Raw genomic sequence first — 19519 nt, forward strand, 5'->3', positions numbered from 1 at the left:
CCCCCCCCCCCCCTATCAGAAAAAATATGCGTTTTCGTGAGAAATGTTTCAGACAAAAGTTTCAGAGTTTTGGACGAGGATCTTGAAGAAATGCATTTGAGAAAACAATTGTGAATTAAAAAACAAAAGGAAAAATTATTTATGTTCTCTCCGTTAAAATCCGCAAAAGTACTGAAGTAGATAAAATTTGAAATAGAACCCAATAATTCAAATTCAAGTTTGATCAAAGTTGAATGGCTAAATAGAAACTCAGTAGAATTTATTTTAAAACTTTCAAAAAAGTATATTAAATACAAAACTCTTCGAAGATTATAAGCGACTATTGAAAAATCCCGAAAATTAAAATTCTCGATATTGTGAAATTTCCAAATTGAAAAATTCCTGAATAATAAATTTCTTGAAATGATAAACTTGCCAAAACATAAGAGTCCCGAATTGAAAAATTCCTAAAAAATATTTATAAGCATTAAATATTAATATTTTTATATAAATATTTTTATTAAAGAAACAAACTTTTTTAATGTTTAAAGTTTTTGAAAATTATCGCTTCAATTTAAAATTGCAATACTTGAAAAAAAATCTATTTCTATATGAACAATTTTGTTTGAAATTGTGTCCAGAATTTTAACAAATTACGAAAAACGTCCTCAAAGCTTAAATGTCTAATTTAGATAAAACTTAGAAATAAACTTAGAGAGAAATCAGTCATGAGTTGAATTCTACAAAGTTTCTTAGCACGTGTGTTTGAATTAATTTTTGTATACAATTTTTATACACTTATTGTTATTTTTAATTCAAACAAAAATGTTACAAACCTAATAAAATTTAAAAATGTGACTTTGATTAAATTATTTCATTATTGTATTTTGAATAAAGAAATAAATATTAAAAAACTATTTTTTAATCGTTTACAATAGAGAATTTTTGAATTTGGAAATTTCACAATGTCGGGAATTGAATTTTTCTATCATTCCTTCAAATGCTTAAAATCTTGTAAGAGCTTTGTACATTTAAAATAAGCGCACGAACGGCAGCCAATGAAACGCTTTATGCGTTGCATGCACAGTAGTGCAGAGTGCAGAGTTTTATTTTCAATCAAGAAGATTATTTTTCTACCAAAAAGACGAATTTACAATGATAGAAATAAATTTTCAACCTAATTGTAGGATAATTTAGTAAGTTTTGAAAAATGTAATGATAATGACGAATTTTTTAATTTGCATTCAATTCAGGGGCTGACCAGTGTAATTGCTAAAAACTTTTCCATTTGTTTTGTACATTTAATGTGCGATAAAGTTTCTACTTGCTTAAAAAAATGTGTATGTGATACTTCGTCGTGTGGTATATCGGGTTCGGTTCCCTCAGGCTTTTGTCCATAAAGATTAAAATTTTCAAAAAGTGAATTCGGAGATGCTATAAAATAGTATAATAGACATCCCCGAACTCTTTTTTTGAGAGAAAATAACAAAAAACTTCATTCTAGTAAATAACAATTTTATGCCTGTGCACTATTTTGATTTTAGGCTCGGTTTTCAGCTTTCTGTAATTTAATTTTTCATCATTTGGAAATTATTTATGAAATAAACTTTTTCAATTGCCTACAAACAAGTTTAGTTCGGGGGCATTAGTTATAATGTTTTTTTTGCTTGTCCGAAGTTTTCGGCAAAACATATTGTGTGGTTTAGAAGTAAAGCTGGGGAAAATGGCCACACATAACCTCAAAATACAGACACATTAACCAAATTTAGCAAAATTAAATTTTTTTAAATTGTCCCACAAAATAAGAGTTCGGGGACATCCTTCAGCATGTTCGCTATCATTACCTAAAATTTTAAGAAAAACTCTATGTTATTGCAGGGAAAAAGCCGGCGGAACCATACACTAATGTAATCGATAATTTTATAAGTATCATGTGCCCTAAATCCTTAAAATAATGAAATCATTTTTAAAAGCATTTAAAATTATTCTACAAGTTTTTGAAGCCTGTAGAAAATTTATCTCACCTAAAATGTACCAAAGAAAACGGGAAAAATTTTAGCAAATCAAATGGCCAGCGCATGAATTGAATGAAAATAAAAAAATTCGTCTTTCCCAGCACTAGGCAAAAATCGCTAATATAAATTTCGCTTCACAATTTACATATACTATTCTCAGTTTTCTCCTTTGCTCAATCCTAAAAAATAATGAAATAATTTTAATATATTTTCCAATGATTATAAAATTGTTTTTAAGAATTCCTCATTCTCATCTTTTTCCAAAAAGCTTATCTTTTTTTCGTTTTTTACTTCAGTGAGGTCTTCATTAATATGACTTTAATTTTAACTATTCTACTTTATATATGGAAAACATTTTTCGTGAAAATTACGAATCAGATTATTGTTCTTACGTTTCAAAATTTCAGCTACTTGCGGATCAATCACCCTATACAACTCGACAGCCAATTCATCATTTGTCAAGTGTTTAAAATTCTTCAAGTTTCCTAACCTCAAATTACTGAAAATCTGAAAACAATGAAAACATGTCGAATCTGTATTAAAATTTTTGAATCATTATCAGTTAATATAATTTGCTTAAGGGTCAAGATCGATTACAAATGAGAGGGATTACTAAAAAGATTCATAAGATAAGGTAAAATCAGAATTATTTTACTTTAGAAGAATGCTGGGAAAATTGTATAGTTTGTAAATTAGCATACGGCAAAGTTGCTTTACATTTATATGTATTGTACATTAAGGGAAGCAAATATTTTTTTTGTAAACGAAATATATTATATTATATGAGGAAGCAATATAGAAAAAAGGTCCAAAATCTATAAAGTTATGAACATTTCTGCCAGCACAATCGCGAAACACAGATTGTACGGTAAGGTTACATGAATGTAATGCTTGCGTTGCAGTCATAGTGCTTGATGTTAGTACTGTAAAAAATGTACTTACCAAAGAATTCTTTTAAGAATTTTTCTTCCGCTACTGCTGCCTTCTGTGTTTTGTAAAAAGAAGTTCAAACGCACTTGATTTCACTTCTCTCAAAACAATATTACTCACTGTCAAAAATCTAAAACTTTCCACAAACTGCACTGACTGCAAAATAGGAAATAAGAAAAGCTATTTTATTACTGTTGTTAATCAGAAACTTTTTTTGTAAGGGCCGCATAAAATCATGATCTTGAATTTACCAGGAAATTACAGAATTTGTTTCTCGATTGAAGCGGTTACTCTGTTTTACAGACTGACATTTCAGCGAGGAGTTGACCACTACTTTATTCATGAAGTTGCTTTTAAATTATTTTTATTGCATCTTTAATTCTTTTGATGAACTTTGCATTCTTTTGAGTTCTGTAAATTCTGTTTAATTCTTTTGAATGTATAGATAAATGTACATTCATCTGGATATGAATGAATTCTGTTATGTTCAGGTGAATATATTAAATCTTAAAGAATAAAGTAACGTCCTAAAGTTAATTTTTTTCGAGTTCTGTCACCAAATATGAATATCACACACCGACTTAAAAATTTTCAGAACATAATTTAGAACCTTTTCGTGTACATTTTTTCATTATGTATAATTGCCAAGATTCCAATATTCCCTACAGCCGCATTAGATGCAGCCTAAACTTTGGAATCTCCGTGAGTTAACATTCAATAATTGCGAATGATTTGAATGCCTTTTAAAATTACCCAAAAATATTTTAGCATGTTTTGAAATGCTTTAAAAACAATTTTAGTTAGTCCAAATCTATGAATAATAAGAAATCTATTGAACAGTTTTATATTGTTTTGAATATTTTTGTAAATAAATATAAAAAGAGACATACAAACGTATATCCTATCTTGTCTCCCTCAGGTGGCATGTTTATTATGTTTCACATTCACCGGTCCTTGGTTAGGAAACTTGGCACCACAGACAGAAACCTATACCTTGGGTGTATAATAAGCACATAGCCTAAATCCGGTACTTGACTGCGGCTCTTCCCATGATACCCTGTGAGGGAGGGGACTATGTATTATAAATCGTGTGTTACATTGTGCTTAGGAGTGCCGTCGTCGTGACTGTTGACTCGTCGGTGCATTGTTGGAGCACACCTTTTGTGCTCATCACAAACAAACATTCGCACACTCTGGTATAATCATATACGTATACAAATCTGGCCCCACGCACAAACAATTTTTCTGTCCCGGTCCCACAACAGAACGGAGGCTCGGTTAATATAGTCGTGTATACGATACTTGGCAGGCAGCTGCCGCTTGACAATACAGCCTACGTTCCCAGATATAATAATGCACTCATCCGAGTCCGAGGCGCACTTCATCAAAATGACTGTGACGCGATATTTGGGGTGAATTGCAATGGAATGGTGCGGCATGACACATCGTATCGTTCGACCGTATTCTGATTTAATTTACCTATACTTTAGACTCCAACCAATAAATAATTTCGTGCGATAGAAAATTCAAGAAAAAGTATTTTCAAGACCGTTGTACATGTGCATTATACTTATTCTGCGATTTGCCAAAATGTCAAAATACTTCCGAATCGGAATATAATAGTTTTCAATATCATGAAGGCGAAAACTGGATAAAGACCGAAAATAAACTTTTTTGGAGACTATCCCATGTGGAAAAATTATACATAATGTTTCCCACGATGGACAATTTTTATCATTATTTTTGCTCTAACTAAAAGGAGAAATGACTGATTTATTAGTGATATTGATCGATGAATGTGTTAAACACTGTCCTAAAGTACTAAAAAAGGTTACAAAGAGAATTTCGAAAAATTAGTCTTTATTCAGTTATCATTCTCATACCTCCATACAAAATTTAGATATTTTTTTACTGTTTCAATATATACCTTTAAAACTTTTTAAATCTGTTGAGCCAGGAGAACTACTAAAATCCTTTGCACTGAAAGCAGGATAAGCGGGATAAGTGACATTTTACTGTAACGTCTAAATTTTGGCTTATAGAGGATGCACTGTGTAGATATATAAGCTGCTAGAACGGCATATTAGAGGATTGCCCTCTAGAGGTGGCAAAATATCAGAATTCATCCAGCTATTGTGCGGTTCTACAGAACATACAACGTTCGTAGAGTGAGCCGCTTATTGTATCTACTGTGCAGCAGAAAACGACACGACGCGGTACAGGATAGAGATTCGCTTGACTTTCGGCACCTGATATTTCTATGGCACTATGCAGTGATACAGTGTTATACACTAATGTAAGAGAGCATCTGCCACAATCCACAAAATCCTCTAAATCCCCTAAATTCTAAATACTCTGCAATCCTCTCTCGGTTAGGTATAATGGGTCATAATAGCTTGAACATCCTCACTAACACTACTACATCATTTTACCATCTGCAAGAAGAATATGCATATATATTGCACATGTGTAATCTTACAAATTTTTGAAATTTCAACACATTTTTTTTTATATACAAGAGCCAAAAAGCGATCGGCCTCAAAATGTGGCGATGTTTAGTCCGCTATTAGATAATAGTTTATGACAAAAAATTCTTGTTAGGTGGGCAGATATTTAATGAATAAGGGAATATGGTGAAAATTTTATGTTTTCAGCGGATGTGTCATATATTTCGAATGTTTTCTACTACAGTTTCGACAGGCATTAAATGTTCATTCATTGATTTCAACTATTTTTAGAAAAATAATTAATTAACTTTCAAGAATGTGGGTCAAAAGTTTTCGCCAATTCTTGACGTTTTGGAACCCCCTAAGTTGAAAAAAATACTTTTTACGAAATTTTCTGTCGGTATGTCGTTTTTCTGACGACGCGATCACTTTCAAAGGAGTTTTCCAATAAGAATTTTCTTTTGCACACTGGTTTGTGGTCAAAAAATATAGGTCAAGTTCGTTAACCAGTCTTCTACTGCCAATATTTATAGTTTCAGCCATGGAAAATCAAAGTGAAAAATCTAATAATTCAGCTTTTTTACGAAACTACTCAACACTACACGCCGTAAGAGAGTCGAAAATTCGAATTTACAGCCAAAGAACGCAAGAGACGAGAAAACAGTCAATAAAATTATGGTGAAAAATCCTTTTTTTATGTTATTAAAAAAATTACGTCATAATATCACAATATAAATTTATTGAAATGAAACATTTTTTCAGGATTGCTGAGTATAAAATATAATGCGAAATAAAAATCATATATTAAAGTTATCATGACAAATAAAATTTGTATTTTAGTTTGCAATATCTGAATGAGGAAACTCAGGCCGAGGTACGTAAATAAATGTAATATACATTTGACATTAAAGTGTTGAACATGATGTAGAAATGAGATACACGATGAGAATGTATTTTTTAAGGTAGAAGGGACTTTAACAAATGATAATTCTTAATCAGCAAATTACTTTTTTTGATTCTTTGACCTTTAATTTTAACTGGTCTGTGCACAAATGAGGGAAAAATACAAAGACGGAGCGCGAGATAAATACATCATCATGTGCGAAGCGCGAGAACCAACAGTTGCGCGCCCTAGGCACGCTCAAACGTGCGAGGGAATCGAATCGCGCGCAACGCGGAATGAGAATGTGCCCGTTCAACGGGCAGATTTTTTTTTTATTGTTTTAAAAAGATTTGAAAATCTCCAAAATATATTAACCTTTGGGTGAATATAAAATTTTGCTAAAGCAGATATTGTATGTTCAAAAGCCATTTGAATGTTGTTTAAATTAATAAACAATTGCAATCACAATTTCCACTTCCAGATTTTTCAAAAATGGTGATTATTTATGGAAAGAGTGTGAAGAAACCTATCTAAGCATGGCTGGGGTTCAGTTGTGGAGGGGTCAGGTCACAGGGGGTGCCTTCTCGCAACCACGAGAAGTTGGAAAGGGGTAGAAAGCATGCATGGAAAGAGAAAGCACCACCCACTGAGCGTTCCACAATTCGACTCATGCCTTCAAGCTGTGTTAGATATCGGTATCGCTACAGTTGATAAACAATATTAATGCCCCCATATTCACCTTATCACCCAGGAAATTAGGAATGATCGAGCGAATGCTTCAGTTACTGTTTTTTTTTTAAGAATGCGAATTGGATATCATCTATTGGAATCTAAATTACATTTTTGGATCGGTCGTCAACATTTAAATCATTTGAATCTGACAATTCCGATTCATATTTAACATAAAATTAAAAAATTATAAAACATTGAGCGAGTAAACAAGTTCTATACCGGAGTGTCAGATTCCGTTCGACACAACGATTCAAATTTCACAATCGGTTTTTTGTTCTTGGAGAGACTCTCTGACGGGGTCTTGCATCCTAGGGTCATATCGACGGAGGGCCTATCTGACTTGTGTCCTCGCCCTCCGTTTCTTTTTTCCCTTTCCACTTTTTGTGTCACTCATTTTCTTTCACCTCTTATTTCCCTAATTTTCCTTTCGCACATATCCAGGGTTAGAATTGGCAGCGTTTTCTGCTATAGTAATTTACACATAAGTTTCCGAATCATAATAAAGTTCGAACTAGAAAATTCCCGAATGATGAAATACTCAAATTTAATGAAACAATTTTTTTATAAATATTATATATTTATAAAAGATACAATATACAAATATTTTCATCAAAAGAATTATTTTTTATGTTTAAAGATTCTAAAATTATTGTTTGAATTTAAAATAACAATAATTGAAAAAAGGATATATTTTTCGATAAAACTTTCTGCCAATTATTGTTATTTGAAATTAAAACGATAATTTCAGAAACTTTAAACATCAAAAATAATTTTTTTACCAAAATAATTGATTATTGTACTTTTATCAATAAATCATATTTATAAAAAATGTTATTGTTTAAATTCGGGTGCATTATTATTTGGGCATTTTGCAATTCGGTAATTTTATTATTTGGAAGTTTTATTTTTCTGGATTTTTCCCATTTGGAAATTTTCCAGTTTGGGGATTTTTAAGTCGTCTCAAATCTTTGTGAAATATCTTTAAAATATTTTAAATCTTTGAAACCGGTTTGAATCTTTGAAATCTTCTGGAATATTTTTAACCCTCAAACGGTACACTACAACCCTCCATACATAAACGGTACACAGGTGCGAATTGGTTTGTTTGCAATGTTAATATTAATTATTTAATATATTAAACATATAATAAATACTAGCATATATCACACATATTTCACATATGTATTTAATATATGTATATTAAAATCTTTGTGAAATCCTTAAAATCTTTGCAAAGTTTATTGAAAACCTTTGGTATCCATGTAAAATCTTTGAAATATTGCTGAAATATATCAATTCTTTGAAATATTTTGGAATCTGACATTAAAAAAAAATTTTTTAGCCTTTGAGAAATGTACTGAAATAATCTTTCAAAATCTTATGAAATATTTTTTAAATTCTATGCGTAATTTTTTTAAATTATCTACCCCTGCTCCTCTCATGTCAGGTCTATCATTCAAGTGGTGGGGGAAGAGAGAGATGACTACTATTTGGCTAGGCACCCCGTCGATTCTAACCATAGGACGCAAGTCAACTGCAGCCGACAGAATTGATAATCACTATATCTATAAATCTTGGTATGTGATCTTTACATTAAATGGCTCACTATTGGTGTCATTCATTGCCTTATATTAGTCGAGATTTAACGTATAGTTTAATAAATAACTGGATAAAAGTTCAAATTGTATTGCATTGGTATGATAGCTATCAGCAGTATCCAAATAATGCTAACTTGCCCTTAAACCGATGCTAACTCTCGTAAGGAATTTGTCTTATAGAAGGGGGAATGGTATATATCTAAAAATCTATATAAATACCGAGCTAAGATAGTACAAATACTTTTGAAAAAATTTGAAATAAATTCCTATTCAAAATTGCATGCTAATTTGAACTGCAGCATTCGGATCATTCCAGCCATTGGAGACATTCTACTAGAATCTCTAGATATAGTTCCAAACGGTCGTGAGGTAGGTAGTCCAGATGAAATACGATAAAGTTAGCGTAGGGGTAATTCGAGTATAAAGTTTTATTCGCAATAATTTAGCCAGGGATAGAGGTGCTCCAGGAAGCAGGACGTGGGTCATATATATTTGATAGGATACTTGGTATAAAGTCGCGCATAAAAGTAATGCGAACATTAAAGTTTGCGGTTCCAGACCAGGACGCTGCCGCCAGCCTGAACTTCCCTTTTCTCTCCTAGATGTTCTCTATGCTATATGGTCTTTCAACATTCCGAGCTACGTACGTTTCCCTTCGTATTCGCTTAAGTACATGAGCTTGCCACCTTTAACCACCTTCTGCAATACCTAAAATTCTAATGTTATTCTGTTTTTACGTATAGAACATTCAAATGTGCACAATCTCATTTGATAGTACTTTAACAATTACGTGTAATAGTTTGAATGATAGAGGTCCACTTTTTTTATCTTGCTTTCTGTGGCTGAAGGTGAAGTTAAGCATGTTTTGATAATTTAGGATCAATTTGTCCATAAATAACTTAGTGGAAATAACCACAACAATGTGAAAATAATAAAGCCCTTATATTGCATTCGCAAACGTTATCTGGAATGTTGTCCAATTGGCCTTTGACAGATATCTAACTTGGAATGCATGCTTAAACGACAATATTAAGTCACATATAATATTATCTTAGCTTGATTGGAACAATTAAATTTAATTCATTTGATGATCTGAACAAGGCATAAAACTGATGTAATTTATGTGGTACAAATAAATGTTGTAGAGTTGACAGAACATTTCAGTCTCTTGTAGTTAGCACTAATATTTTTATATAAAAAAAGTTTAATTTCATATCTCAAAAACAACTTTTTACCTTATCTCTTCTAATCAAATTTAGTTCTCAAGAATACCAGTTTTTTTCTGTACCTCTACAGACATTAGCCACTGTGTTAAAGAGAAATCTTCTGTTAGAAAGTTTATGGGGACTGACTTTTAGAATGTATAACAGAGTAGTTTAGTTCAGAAGTGGCCGTCAGGGAGCGATTTCGCGGCGCCAAGGGAGGCATACCACGTGGTGCCTAGTCTCGCCAGCCCCATAATTCAGTACAGCTTGCTTGCTGTTAAAAACTACCTTCAGCTTCTCATTTACAAATTGCATAGGGAATAGGTGTCCACAGATAATTCGGGTGCACATATATTCAAAAGTAATTTCAGATTTTTCAGGCTAATCTTGAAATTTCATCTTTTCCCTAAGCTGTCCAAAAGTATTTTAAAAAATAGATAAATTTCCGAAAAATTAAGCTTAAATATTCAGCAAACTAAGATAGACAAATTGAATCCTTTTTGTCTACACGTACAAATAAATTAAAAAACTAAACGAACAGTGATTGGTACTGTTTATAAGAATACGTTTAGAAGGCAAACGATAGCAGGTGGTCGTTAAGGTTCGACGAATTTGGGACCGCCCCACAATCAACCTTGATAAGGATCGCTGCTAATTGTTGTGAATTGGTGAAGGTGGACAACGAATGGGGGAAGTTGGGCAACAGGTGTCATCTGATTGATCGTAGTCGTTCGAACTCCCTGCACCATTACCTAGCCCACAAACACATCTATGGTATAAATCAAGTACTTAATGTCTGCCCATTATACGAAATAACCCACATCTCTATAGTATTCTTTGATTCTTTTAGATTTTTATCCGGAATGAAATTTAATTTAAAAAATACATGAAATAAAGTCAATGCAAAAGCGTGCCATTTAAAAACCTCTGATCATGTTTAAACACATATTTCGCGATTACCGTTAACTGCAATAAAATTAACGGATTTTTTATCTAAATATTTTGTTTAATTCTGAATCAGTTTTTATTGTGAAGAAAACTAGCAACGAAAAAGTATAAGAATAATTAAAATAATATGATTAAAATGCTTTGGATAAATCTTGTGATAGATTATGACTTTAAGCCTTACACTCATAAACTCGAACGCACCTCTCCTGAATCCTTTTGTACCTGACTAGGTTCTGGTATTCTTTCTTTTTATAGATATAAAAATCTATATTGAGGAACAGTAAAGACAAACTTCCCAATATAATCAATTTTTTTGGACTAAAGCGATCCCAAATAACAATAAATATTCAGTTTCTCTTTAAAAGATATAACCGTGTACCTTGCTTGAAGACAATGCGTATTAAAGATGTATCGCGTTTATCGTATTTTGCAGTATTGTAAGAAATAAAGCTGCTGAGAAGGCGAAGCACGCGCACCAGCAACAACAGCAAGCGCAACAGCAGCAAGGTCAGCAACAAGGGCAACCAGGTTCAGGTGGCTCAGTATCAGTGATAGCACATGCCCCTGCAACGGCGGCTGGCCATCCTACGGCAACAGCACCTAATGCCTATAGCATAAGTGGAATCTTAGGTATTCCGGCGCATCATCAAGACCCTAATGGAAATAGCATCAAGCGAAAGCGAGCTGACGATGGTAAGATTCCTTCTTATTTGATATATCTATTTCAATTAAATTTTTTCCAACATTAATTTGAAAAGAAGATTCTTTTTAATGAAAATGACCAATAGGCTTAATCAATTTGCCTATGATCGAGGAACTCTTCAATCCTTAATTTAAAAAATTTGTTTAAAGCCAGAAAGACTTAGCACTAAGTTTGAAGTGAATATAAAATTATCCTAAAATTGGCATAAGAAAAGCATAAAGCAATGCAAGAAAGCTTTGATTAATTTTATGAAAATATATAGGAATAGCAGAAACGCCGGGGTGCAAGGGAACAGCATTTTCAGAATACCAAAAGAACGTAATGAAAATTCGAATTCTTAATATGAAAAGCAGAAATTACTTTGGAAATTTTATTGAGTTCTATTGATTTCTAAAAAGTTTGAAAATATTAGTAGTTTTGGCGAAAGTAATTTCAAATTATGATATTTTTTAAGAACAGTCGAGTTTCATTATTGCTCAAAGTTCGAAAATTCTAAATCGTTTGAATGATTTTTAGTGTTTTTGGCACAATAACAGACCCGATTATAAGTTTTTCTGTATGGAATATTTGACTTTTTTTATCCATGAGGATTTTTTAATTTTTGTAAATGAAAACCTAGAGAGTATCGGATCGTAAAAAAGAATTATATTGTAAAAAAAGTTGTGTTTTATGTCGTAGAGCTTTCTTGTATTATCTGCATTACAGTATCCCTTCATTTCAGAATTAATAATTGTTTTTCTCGTTCCCACGGAATTTGTTTCAACGGCCAAAAAATCAGCAAAGGTTGTGTCAATCTAACATGATAGCTGTCAATGTTGAATCAGCACTATATTAAACACAATATTGTCATATTATCGAATTCATTTTATAACCTGCCTTAAGTTATTATACGTGGTTGGACTAGGATTAGAAAAACACAAATTTATACTTCATAGGGTCATCAGTCAAATGTCGCGCAGCACGTGCCCCCATTCATTCCACTGCGTTGCGTGAATAACCACTGCTGCTCGAAAATATTCTAGTCACGTGTCAGCCCACGTGACTCCCTTCTCGGTTATCGAGACATTTCGCAGTCAGTTTTTGAGTAATAGCTTACACAAGTAAATAAAACTAAAAAATGAACACTCCAAAATCTATACTCAATTAATATATTTTACTTGCAGAAAGAAAGTTTGTAAAGTCACGATTCATTCAGGCAAAATGGATTGCGGTAACAGGCCTGTCGTTCTAGCCACAATGCATTTTTTGTACATAGTACATAGATATAAAGTCAGTGATTTCACTTTATATACCAAATGTATTATGTACACTATTTCATTTGACAGAAGTAAGCTATTGAGCAACTTGGTATCACAGCTAAAGTAACTGTAAAATTGCTTTTTGAGCGAATGTCTGCCTGCAAAGCTTGTACCTGCTTGTTACATGACATCTGATTTGATATTCTCAAAAGTGAAGAGCTCATTGAGAAAGTGTTAGACGGTACATGCCTGGAGTAATATGATTAAGAGTGCTGTGATACAAAGTCACAAAATGACAGCAGTTGCGGCAAGAGCACTCAGTGTTTGTGGCTGCCATTCTGTGTATATATTGGATTATAATTCTCGCACATCAGAAATGGTTACAGTTCGTCCCCACGGTACATTATACCCTCCCTGTCCTGAGGGGAGATCATAAACATGTATTTCTCTTCCCTTTTCTCTCCATCGTTCATCACTACCCCCTTATTCCACCATCATTTTCATAATTTCCTTACAGGAACCCGTCACATTCGTTTCCAGAATTCTGTTCAATTATGGGACATTAAATTTGAGAATTCTTTACGCAACTTCTAAATAAAAAACAAAATACATATAGACTTATTATTATTAAGAAATATAAAGCCGCATTTATTCCAGTTATACGGACGCGTGAGTGCGATCGAGACACTATATTGGATGGTGCATAAAAGCGTCTCTTTTGCTTTCATGAGTATGGCTGCTATCAATTTAACCTTATTATATACAATAATATGATGTAATTAAAGTATATAGTTGAATGAACGCTTACAAAATATGTTCTTTTTTAAATATTATTTTTACATGGATCTAAGTAATAGTGTATTTATATTTTATTCTAAATTATTTTGATCACACTTACATGATTAACATTTTTTATGTTTATTTCACAATCCAATTAAACGTTAAGCTTAATGCTTGCTATATACGCAAAAGAAAATCGCAACCTATATATTGGGGCTGTTTGTTGTCACGTTACAGCTGCCCAAAGATACCCCATGCTGATCCTAAACCCTAAACCCATCCACATTCACCCTAAATTCGTGATTCCAGGGTGGGTACTAGGACCAGATTCACCCTAAAGTCCATTATTACTCCTGCATTATATTGCTTAAGATTGACTCAATTGCTTTCGAATAACGGTGCGGGAGCTGCCCTTTCGAGTGTCAAACGAATTATTCTATTTACTGCTCTGCTCTGCTCGAGGCAACATTAATGTTATTTTTGTATTTCACTGTCGATACTTCGGTTATAATCTCATATGAACAAAGCGACATGTGCATTAATTTCGGTGAGTGATAAGAGTAGAGTAACGGAAAAAGGCTAATATCCGTATCAATATTCGAGATAATAATTCTTTGATATTTGTTTAAACAGTAAGAAGAGTGTATTACAACGGGTTCAAATTATTTCAAATATGTCAAAAAATAACATTCGTTTGGTTTCAAAGTGTTGTGAATTTGGCCTGAGGAGGAATTTTTCGGAATTATCTTGAGTGCACTTTGACTAAAAAAGAATTGTTCTGGATCAAAATTTTAACAATTATACTTAACGGAAGGTATTATATCGATTTCAAAGTTCGTCCACATCCCAGGCAACTTAACAGGATTAATCTTCCTGTAGTTTGTACCCTCAGAAATCATTATAGCATTGAACAGAATTCAAGCGAGACGCAAATACTTGAGGTTTATATGAATTAAAAAGTTCACGGCAGAAAATAACATTCATGTGGATTCAAAACGTTGTAAATTTTGCAAATTTAAATTTGAAGGCCAAAATCACAAAGGTATTTCAGGGGTGTCTCCAGCCCACTAGACGTTGGAAAGGTGTACGGGTTTGAAAACATTATTTCTGCGACCAGTCACAGGGGTGCTATTCAGCCCCCACAAAACGTTAGAAAGGGGAAGGGGTTTGGAAACATTATTTCTGTGGCCAGACATAAAGACGCTTTCACGCCCCCCCCCCCCACACGAGACGTTAAAGAGATTTAGGGATTTGACCAACATTATTTCTATGACCAGTCACAGGGGTGCCTTCATGCCCTCCACGAGACCTTGGAAAAGGGTTGGCTTTTGGCCAACGTAATTTCTGTTACCAGTCACAGGGATGCCTTCCCACACCCCACGCGACGGTGGAAAAGGCTAGGAGTTTGACCAACATAATTCTGTGCACAGTCACAGGGGTGCCGTCACGCCATCCACGAGACCTTGGAAAAGGGTCGGGGTTTGACCAAAATTATTTCAGTGACTAGTCACAAGGGTGCTATGCGGCCCTCTACGAAACGATGCAAAGAGGTAGGGATTTAACCAACATTATTTCTGTGACCAGTCACAGTGTATGGTTTTCACCGTTACCGGCAGTGTTACAATTTTACACAATGTTACACTTCGTATTAATATTACATTTTTCCGTAATATTAACTTCTTAAACAGCTGGGACTAGTATTACTCTAAATTGCGTAACAATATCCCTTACCCCCTGGGAGGGTTAATCGTACGGAAAATTCCGTAACATAAGCTACAACTAAGTCGCTAGGTAATTTTACGGAATATTCCTTATGTTTAGATCAGCGATTCCCAAACTTTTTTCGCTCTTTCTGGGGGACGGTAGGGCCGCTTGTTGCGCTCGACCTTATCATTATAAGAAAATTAGAGCCGAGCCTGAAAAATGGCAAATTTAGTGAAAATATTACCCGATTTTTATGAACTTTTTTCCATATTTCTAAAATTATATCACGAAATTGATTCAGCTCATTTAAATTTAATTGTGTCATACCTTCATAACTTCAATTATTGTAACAGGTCTCAATCTCAGAACAATGAAAGGCATTCCTGCTAGGTCAAAAAAATAGTCCCATGCTCACAGCGGGGACTCTGCCTTGGAGCCTACCGAGCTATCCGGCCCGGAGTGGCATCCCCCTACCGCCGGATAGCCACCCTACCCAGGGTAGCAGTTTGGGAATCGCTGGTTTAGATACTTCAATTACCTTAATCACCCATCTGAGCCATTGGACTAGCTGATCAAGGCAGTTCAGAGATCAACATTTTTCCATTCATATTTAAAAATAAAAGTTTAAATAACGAGGAAAAAACGTTAGTTTAATATTATTAAATATTAAAGGAATTTTTGGGGCAAAACGCAGAGTTGGGCAAAGAAAAAAGTTTATTTATGAAAATAAAAAATATCGACCGACGCATTTAGGCTTTACGGCAGAAGTTTGACTTTTATCTTTCTCTGTCGGTAATCATGCAATCTGTATTACCCACAGACCAGTATAAGTTTGAAGTTGTCTACTCGCAGCGATAGTGGTACTCTGATACAGCTGATACGTATGCCAGACACGTACTATCTAAACATATAAATTGGTTTATTTGCATTTCAAGTGCAAACATTAATTTTTGCATTATTTGTGTACAATGTTCGTGACATTGACAAAATTGAAAATTGCTTACTGTGTTGTACCGCACGGTCGGTACTTCTTTCAATTAGTAATTAAAAGAAAACTGTTTTCACAGTTCTAATTATTTAGGACCAGATACCTTCCTTCATGTCTTCTATTAAGCATTCCAAATTTTCAAAATGATATCTCATTCCATGTGGTCGCATGTTATGACCCTCTCGTTACATGGCCTTAAAGAAAAATATAATACGCGCGCTTATAGAATTTGCCAACATTAAATAATGCGAACTCTTAAGACTCGAGGCGTCTGGCGCTTTGAAGTAGTTACAGGCTACAGTATGTATACTTATTTGAAAACATTAAGATTTGGGGAGATATATATTAACGCTACAACTGCATACTTTCAAATGCGTTTGTGTGGCACACAGGTGAGTTATCTGTGTGACTGCTGTTTATCGGTTGTGAGTTAAGAATGAGAAACACGCTTTCACTCCCCTCAACTCGTGTGAAACTCGACTCGACTCCTGTAGCCCCGTAGCAACTCTTATACCTCGGCTCTTTTAAATCCTGTGGACTCTCTCAGTTTGAAGTCGCGATAGAGTAAATCTAGGATTGTTTAGATCGATCGAGTCTCAACTCGAGAGTGAACAGCCCTTTTATAGATGTAGTTTTGCTGTTATGTGAGGCAAGGACATTTTCCAACCAAGCTAAGTCGAGCCTTACGCGCTGGCTCGAAATTCAAAGCCTTAGTTTGGGCTTGGCTTAGAGGTTTCAGTCTTCACTATCATATGCGCGAACAACTACCATTGAATGAAAATCCAATATTCTGAAGCCCCATCCTCCCTGACCCTTCTTAATAGGGGTCTATTGTTTGTAAGCTGCCCGTAAGTGCGGACAAATTTGGTTAAAATTTTTTAATTAATGATATGAAAATAAATTATTTGTAATCTACAAGTTTTTACGATTTCTGGCATACGTAATTTGTTTAGAGGAGTTAAAAAATTTCCCCATAATTATTCTACACGAGTTTTAATGTATTATCCCTTTCCAGACTGTCGGTTTAGCTAAGAAAATATGCACATCTGCCGGACGAAACTTAAGCCCCCAAGACAAGCCCAAGGCGAGGCCTCGATTCTTAAGACCTTGATTTCGTCCGCCTTGAATTAGCTCAAAATGCGAGGACTCGAGTTATCCTGCTTTGCTTTCTGCGACCTCCGCCTTACAATTCCTCGTCTAGAACGACATCAATACTTAGAGGGGTGATTTTGTTCTTAAAATGACAGGTATTTAGAGAGTTATATGTCTATGTGCGTAACTACATACCGATAGCACGAGTTTTTCCGCAGTAGGAGTATATTCTCACAATCACGGAGTGACCTAAGGATGATTCCCGCCTGTACTCTACCCGCAAAAATCTCAGCATCTGATTGATACATGGCTATAATATTCCAATTTTGAACTGGATGTAACCGTCATGAACACAAAGGATTAGGACAAACATTTTTTCAGAATACTCCTGTTACAGCCATCGTAAATCACTTACCAGATCTCTATAAACTTTTTCTTTTAATATTTTTGATTCATTGAAATTACACCTGTCACCTTCTAAATCTCTATGGCAATATAATAAATAAATAAACATTTTCCTTTGATTTGTAAGGTACATTTTATATTTTGAGTTATTTTGAATGGTTAATACTCAACAGGGTTATTGTTATAAAAGCCAGATTGGAAAGCTTATACGAATAGAGCCGCTGGGATGAATATAGAAAGCTATGCTTTCGAGAGGATTCATTTCGATCGATTTAATCGTAAAACTAAAACACTCCAAGCTCGTCCGTTTGTAGGTCCGAAACGGGGTTTATATCGATCATGGAACAACCCTGTCGTTCGAATTTTCGAACCAGTAGCTGGTCGTACAATCGCGACTTGACAGTGAGGTTTAACGAGCCCTATGCTCGCACCCCCATCTACCCCGAATGGTCATTTAATTATTCTAGAGACCCGTACGTTCGCGTAACAGCGAATTTCAGCTCTGTCGGCCATCCTTCGTTCTACCTCACCCCGCCCAACATTCCCTCCACGCTCTCCATCGCGCGCGCCCCCCCCCCTCCCACTTACTTCACCCCGATTCTCATCCCACTCTTCTATCTAGCAATCGTCCCACGTGTCAGCTACTATATGAAACAGCCCGTACGTACGCAAGATAATAAAGACATATAATGGAATTGAAATTGTTTCTCTATCTATCAATGCCACATACTGTCCCTTCCTCCTGCACCACGCTCTTCGCGCGTCCAGCGACAGATTCAATTTAGTCGAACTCGCTTGTTTAATTTGTGTCTTGATTCGCAGTCATTCGCATTAAAACTACCGCGGACCACGCGTATCTATACGTAATATTGTAGTTTCTAAATCAGTGAGACCGTGTATACAACAAGTATCTATTGAGGGTATTAAGTACTCCATACCCTTGATTAGAAAGTGTATTAAATTCAATACATTCAATACATTCATGTTCTTAGCATTCGCATTATGGCTTTGAGATTATGAACCACTGATAGCTGCGCTGTCCCGAGAGAACCTATCACAAGGCAAATTATTTTTACCGAATATTTGTGGTACAGTTGCCGCAGCTCCCTTCTAATGTCTCAAAACCTCTCATCCTTTTTCTTCTCCTCGACTGTGTTGTTTTAGTCAGCCGTAGCTGAGAATTCGGTCACAAATATAGTTCGTTTCTCAAAGTTATGAAAGGGAGACTGCTGTTTGAAAATCTAATAGCGCCCTCGATTTTTCCCCACTTGTCAAGTGACGACAATACCCCCAGCGACAATTTTCTATATAAAGCGAAAAATGTAACGTAATTCGACAAAATGAAGAAAAATGAGTGCCATGTTTATGTTTGGCGAACTTTTCTGAATAAAACTTACATATGTTGATAAATTTCTGCGCTGAATTATTGACTATAGAACAAAATTCTTCGAGCGCCGAAAACTACTTTTCCCTGCTGAAAGATTGAGAATCATGAAGCGGCCGAAGCCTGTTAATCAATCAACCTAAATCGTATAAAATAGCATCGTCACATCTGGATTTTCACCGATTTCCAGATGGCCAATACCTATTCATGCAGTGCCGTAATGCCAATCATATATATCACGCGCTTATGAAAGGGCGGACGTTAAACGCTCATTTTAAAAGCGCTATTTTCAGAAAATATATTCGCACACGAAATGAAATGACGCGGAATATAGGTTATTAACATAGTCTTACTGAAGTTCTATCTGAAAAGGTCCGTCCATTTAGCGCCGTCACGAGGCAAATTGAAAAATGGATTACGCCATATTTTTGACGTTTTTTGCTGATTTTATGCTAAAATTTTTTTTTCTTTTTAAACTTCCGAGAATA

The 19519-nt window shown here is 34.5% G+C and overlaps 1 protein-coding gene across 2 annotated transcripts in view; it reads left to right on the forward strand.

The window, feature by feature from the left end:
- The window catches only part of LOC117182208 (paired box protein Pax-5-like), a 380233-nt gene that overhangs the window by 314991 nt on the left and 45723 nt on the right, over nucleotides 1-19519 (forward strand). For both annotated transcript variants that reach the window (XM_033375273.1, XM_033375272.1), the window contains one exon: nucleotides 11171-11430. In XM_033375273.1, the coding sequence (XP_033231164.1) occupies nucleotides 11171-11430 (260 nt within the window). The remainder of the gene's footprint in view (nucleotides 1-11170; nucleotides 11431-19519) is intronic.

Source organism: Belonocnema kinseyi, chromosome 10 (genome assembly GCF_010883055.1).
Source record: "Belonocnema kinseyi isolate 2016_QV_RU_SX_M_011 chromosome 10, B_treatae_v1, whole genome shotgun sequence".
In the NCBI taxonomy this organism is placed as follows: domain Eukaryota; kingdom Metazoa; phylum Arthropoda; class Insecta; order Hymenoptera; family Cynipidae; genus Belonocnema; species Belonocnema kinseyi.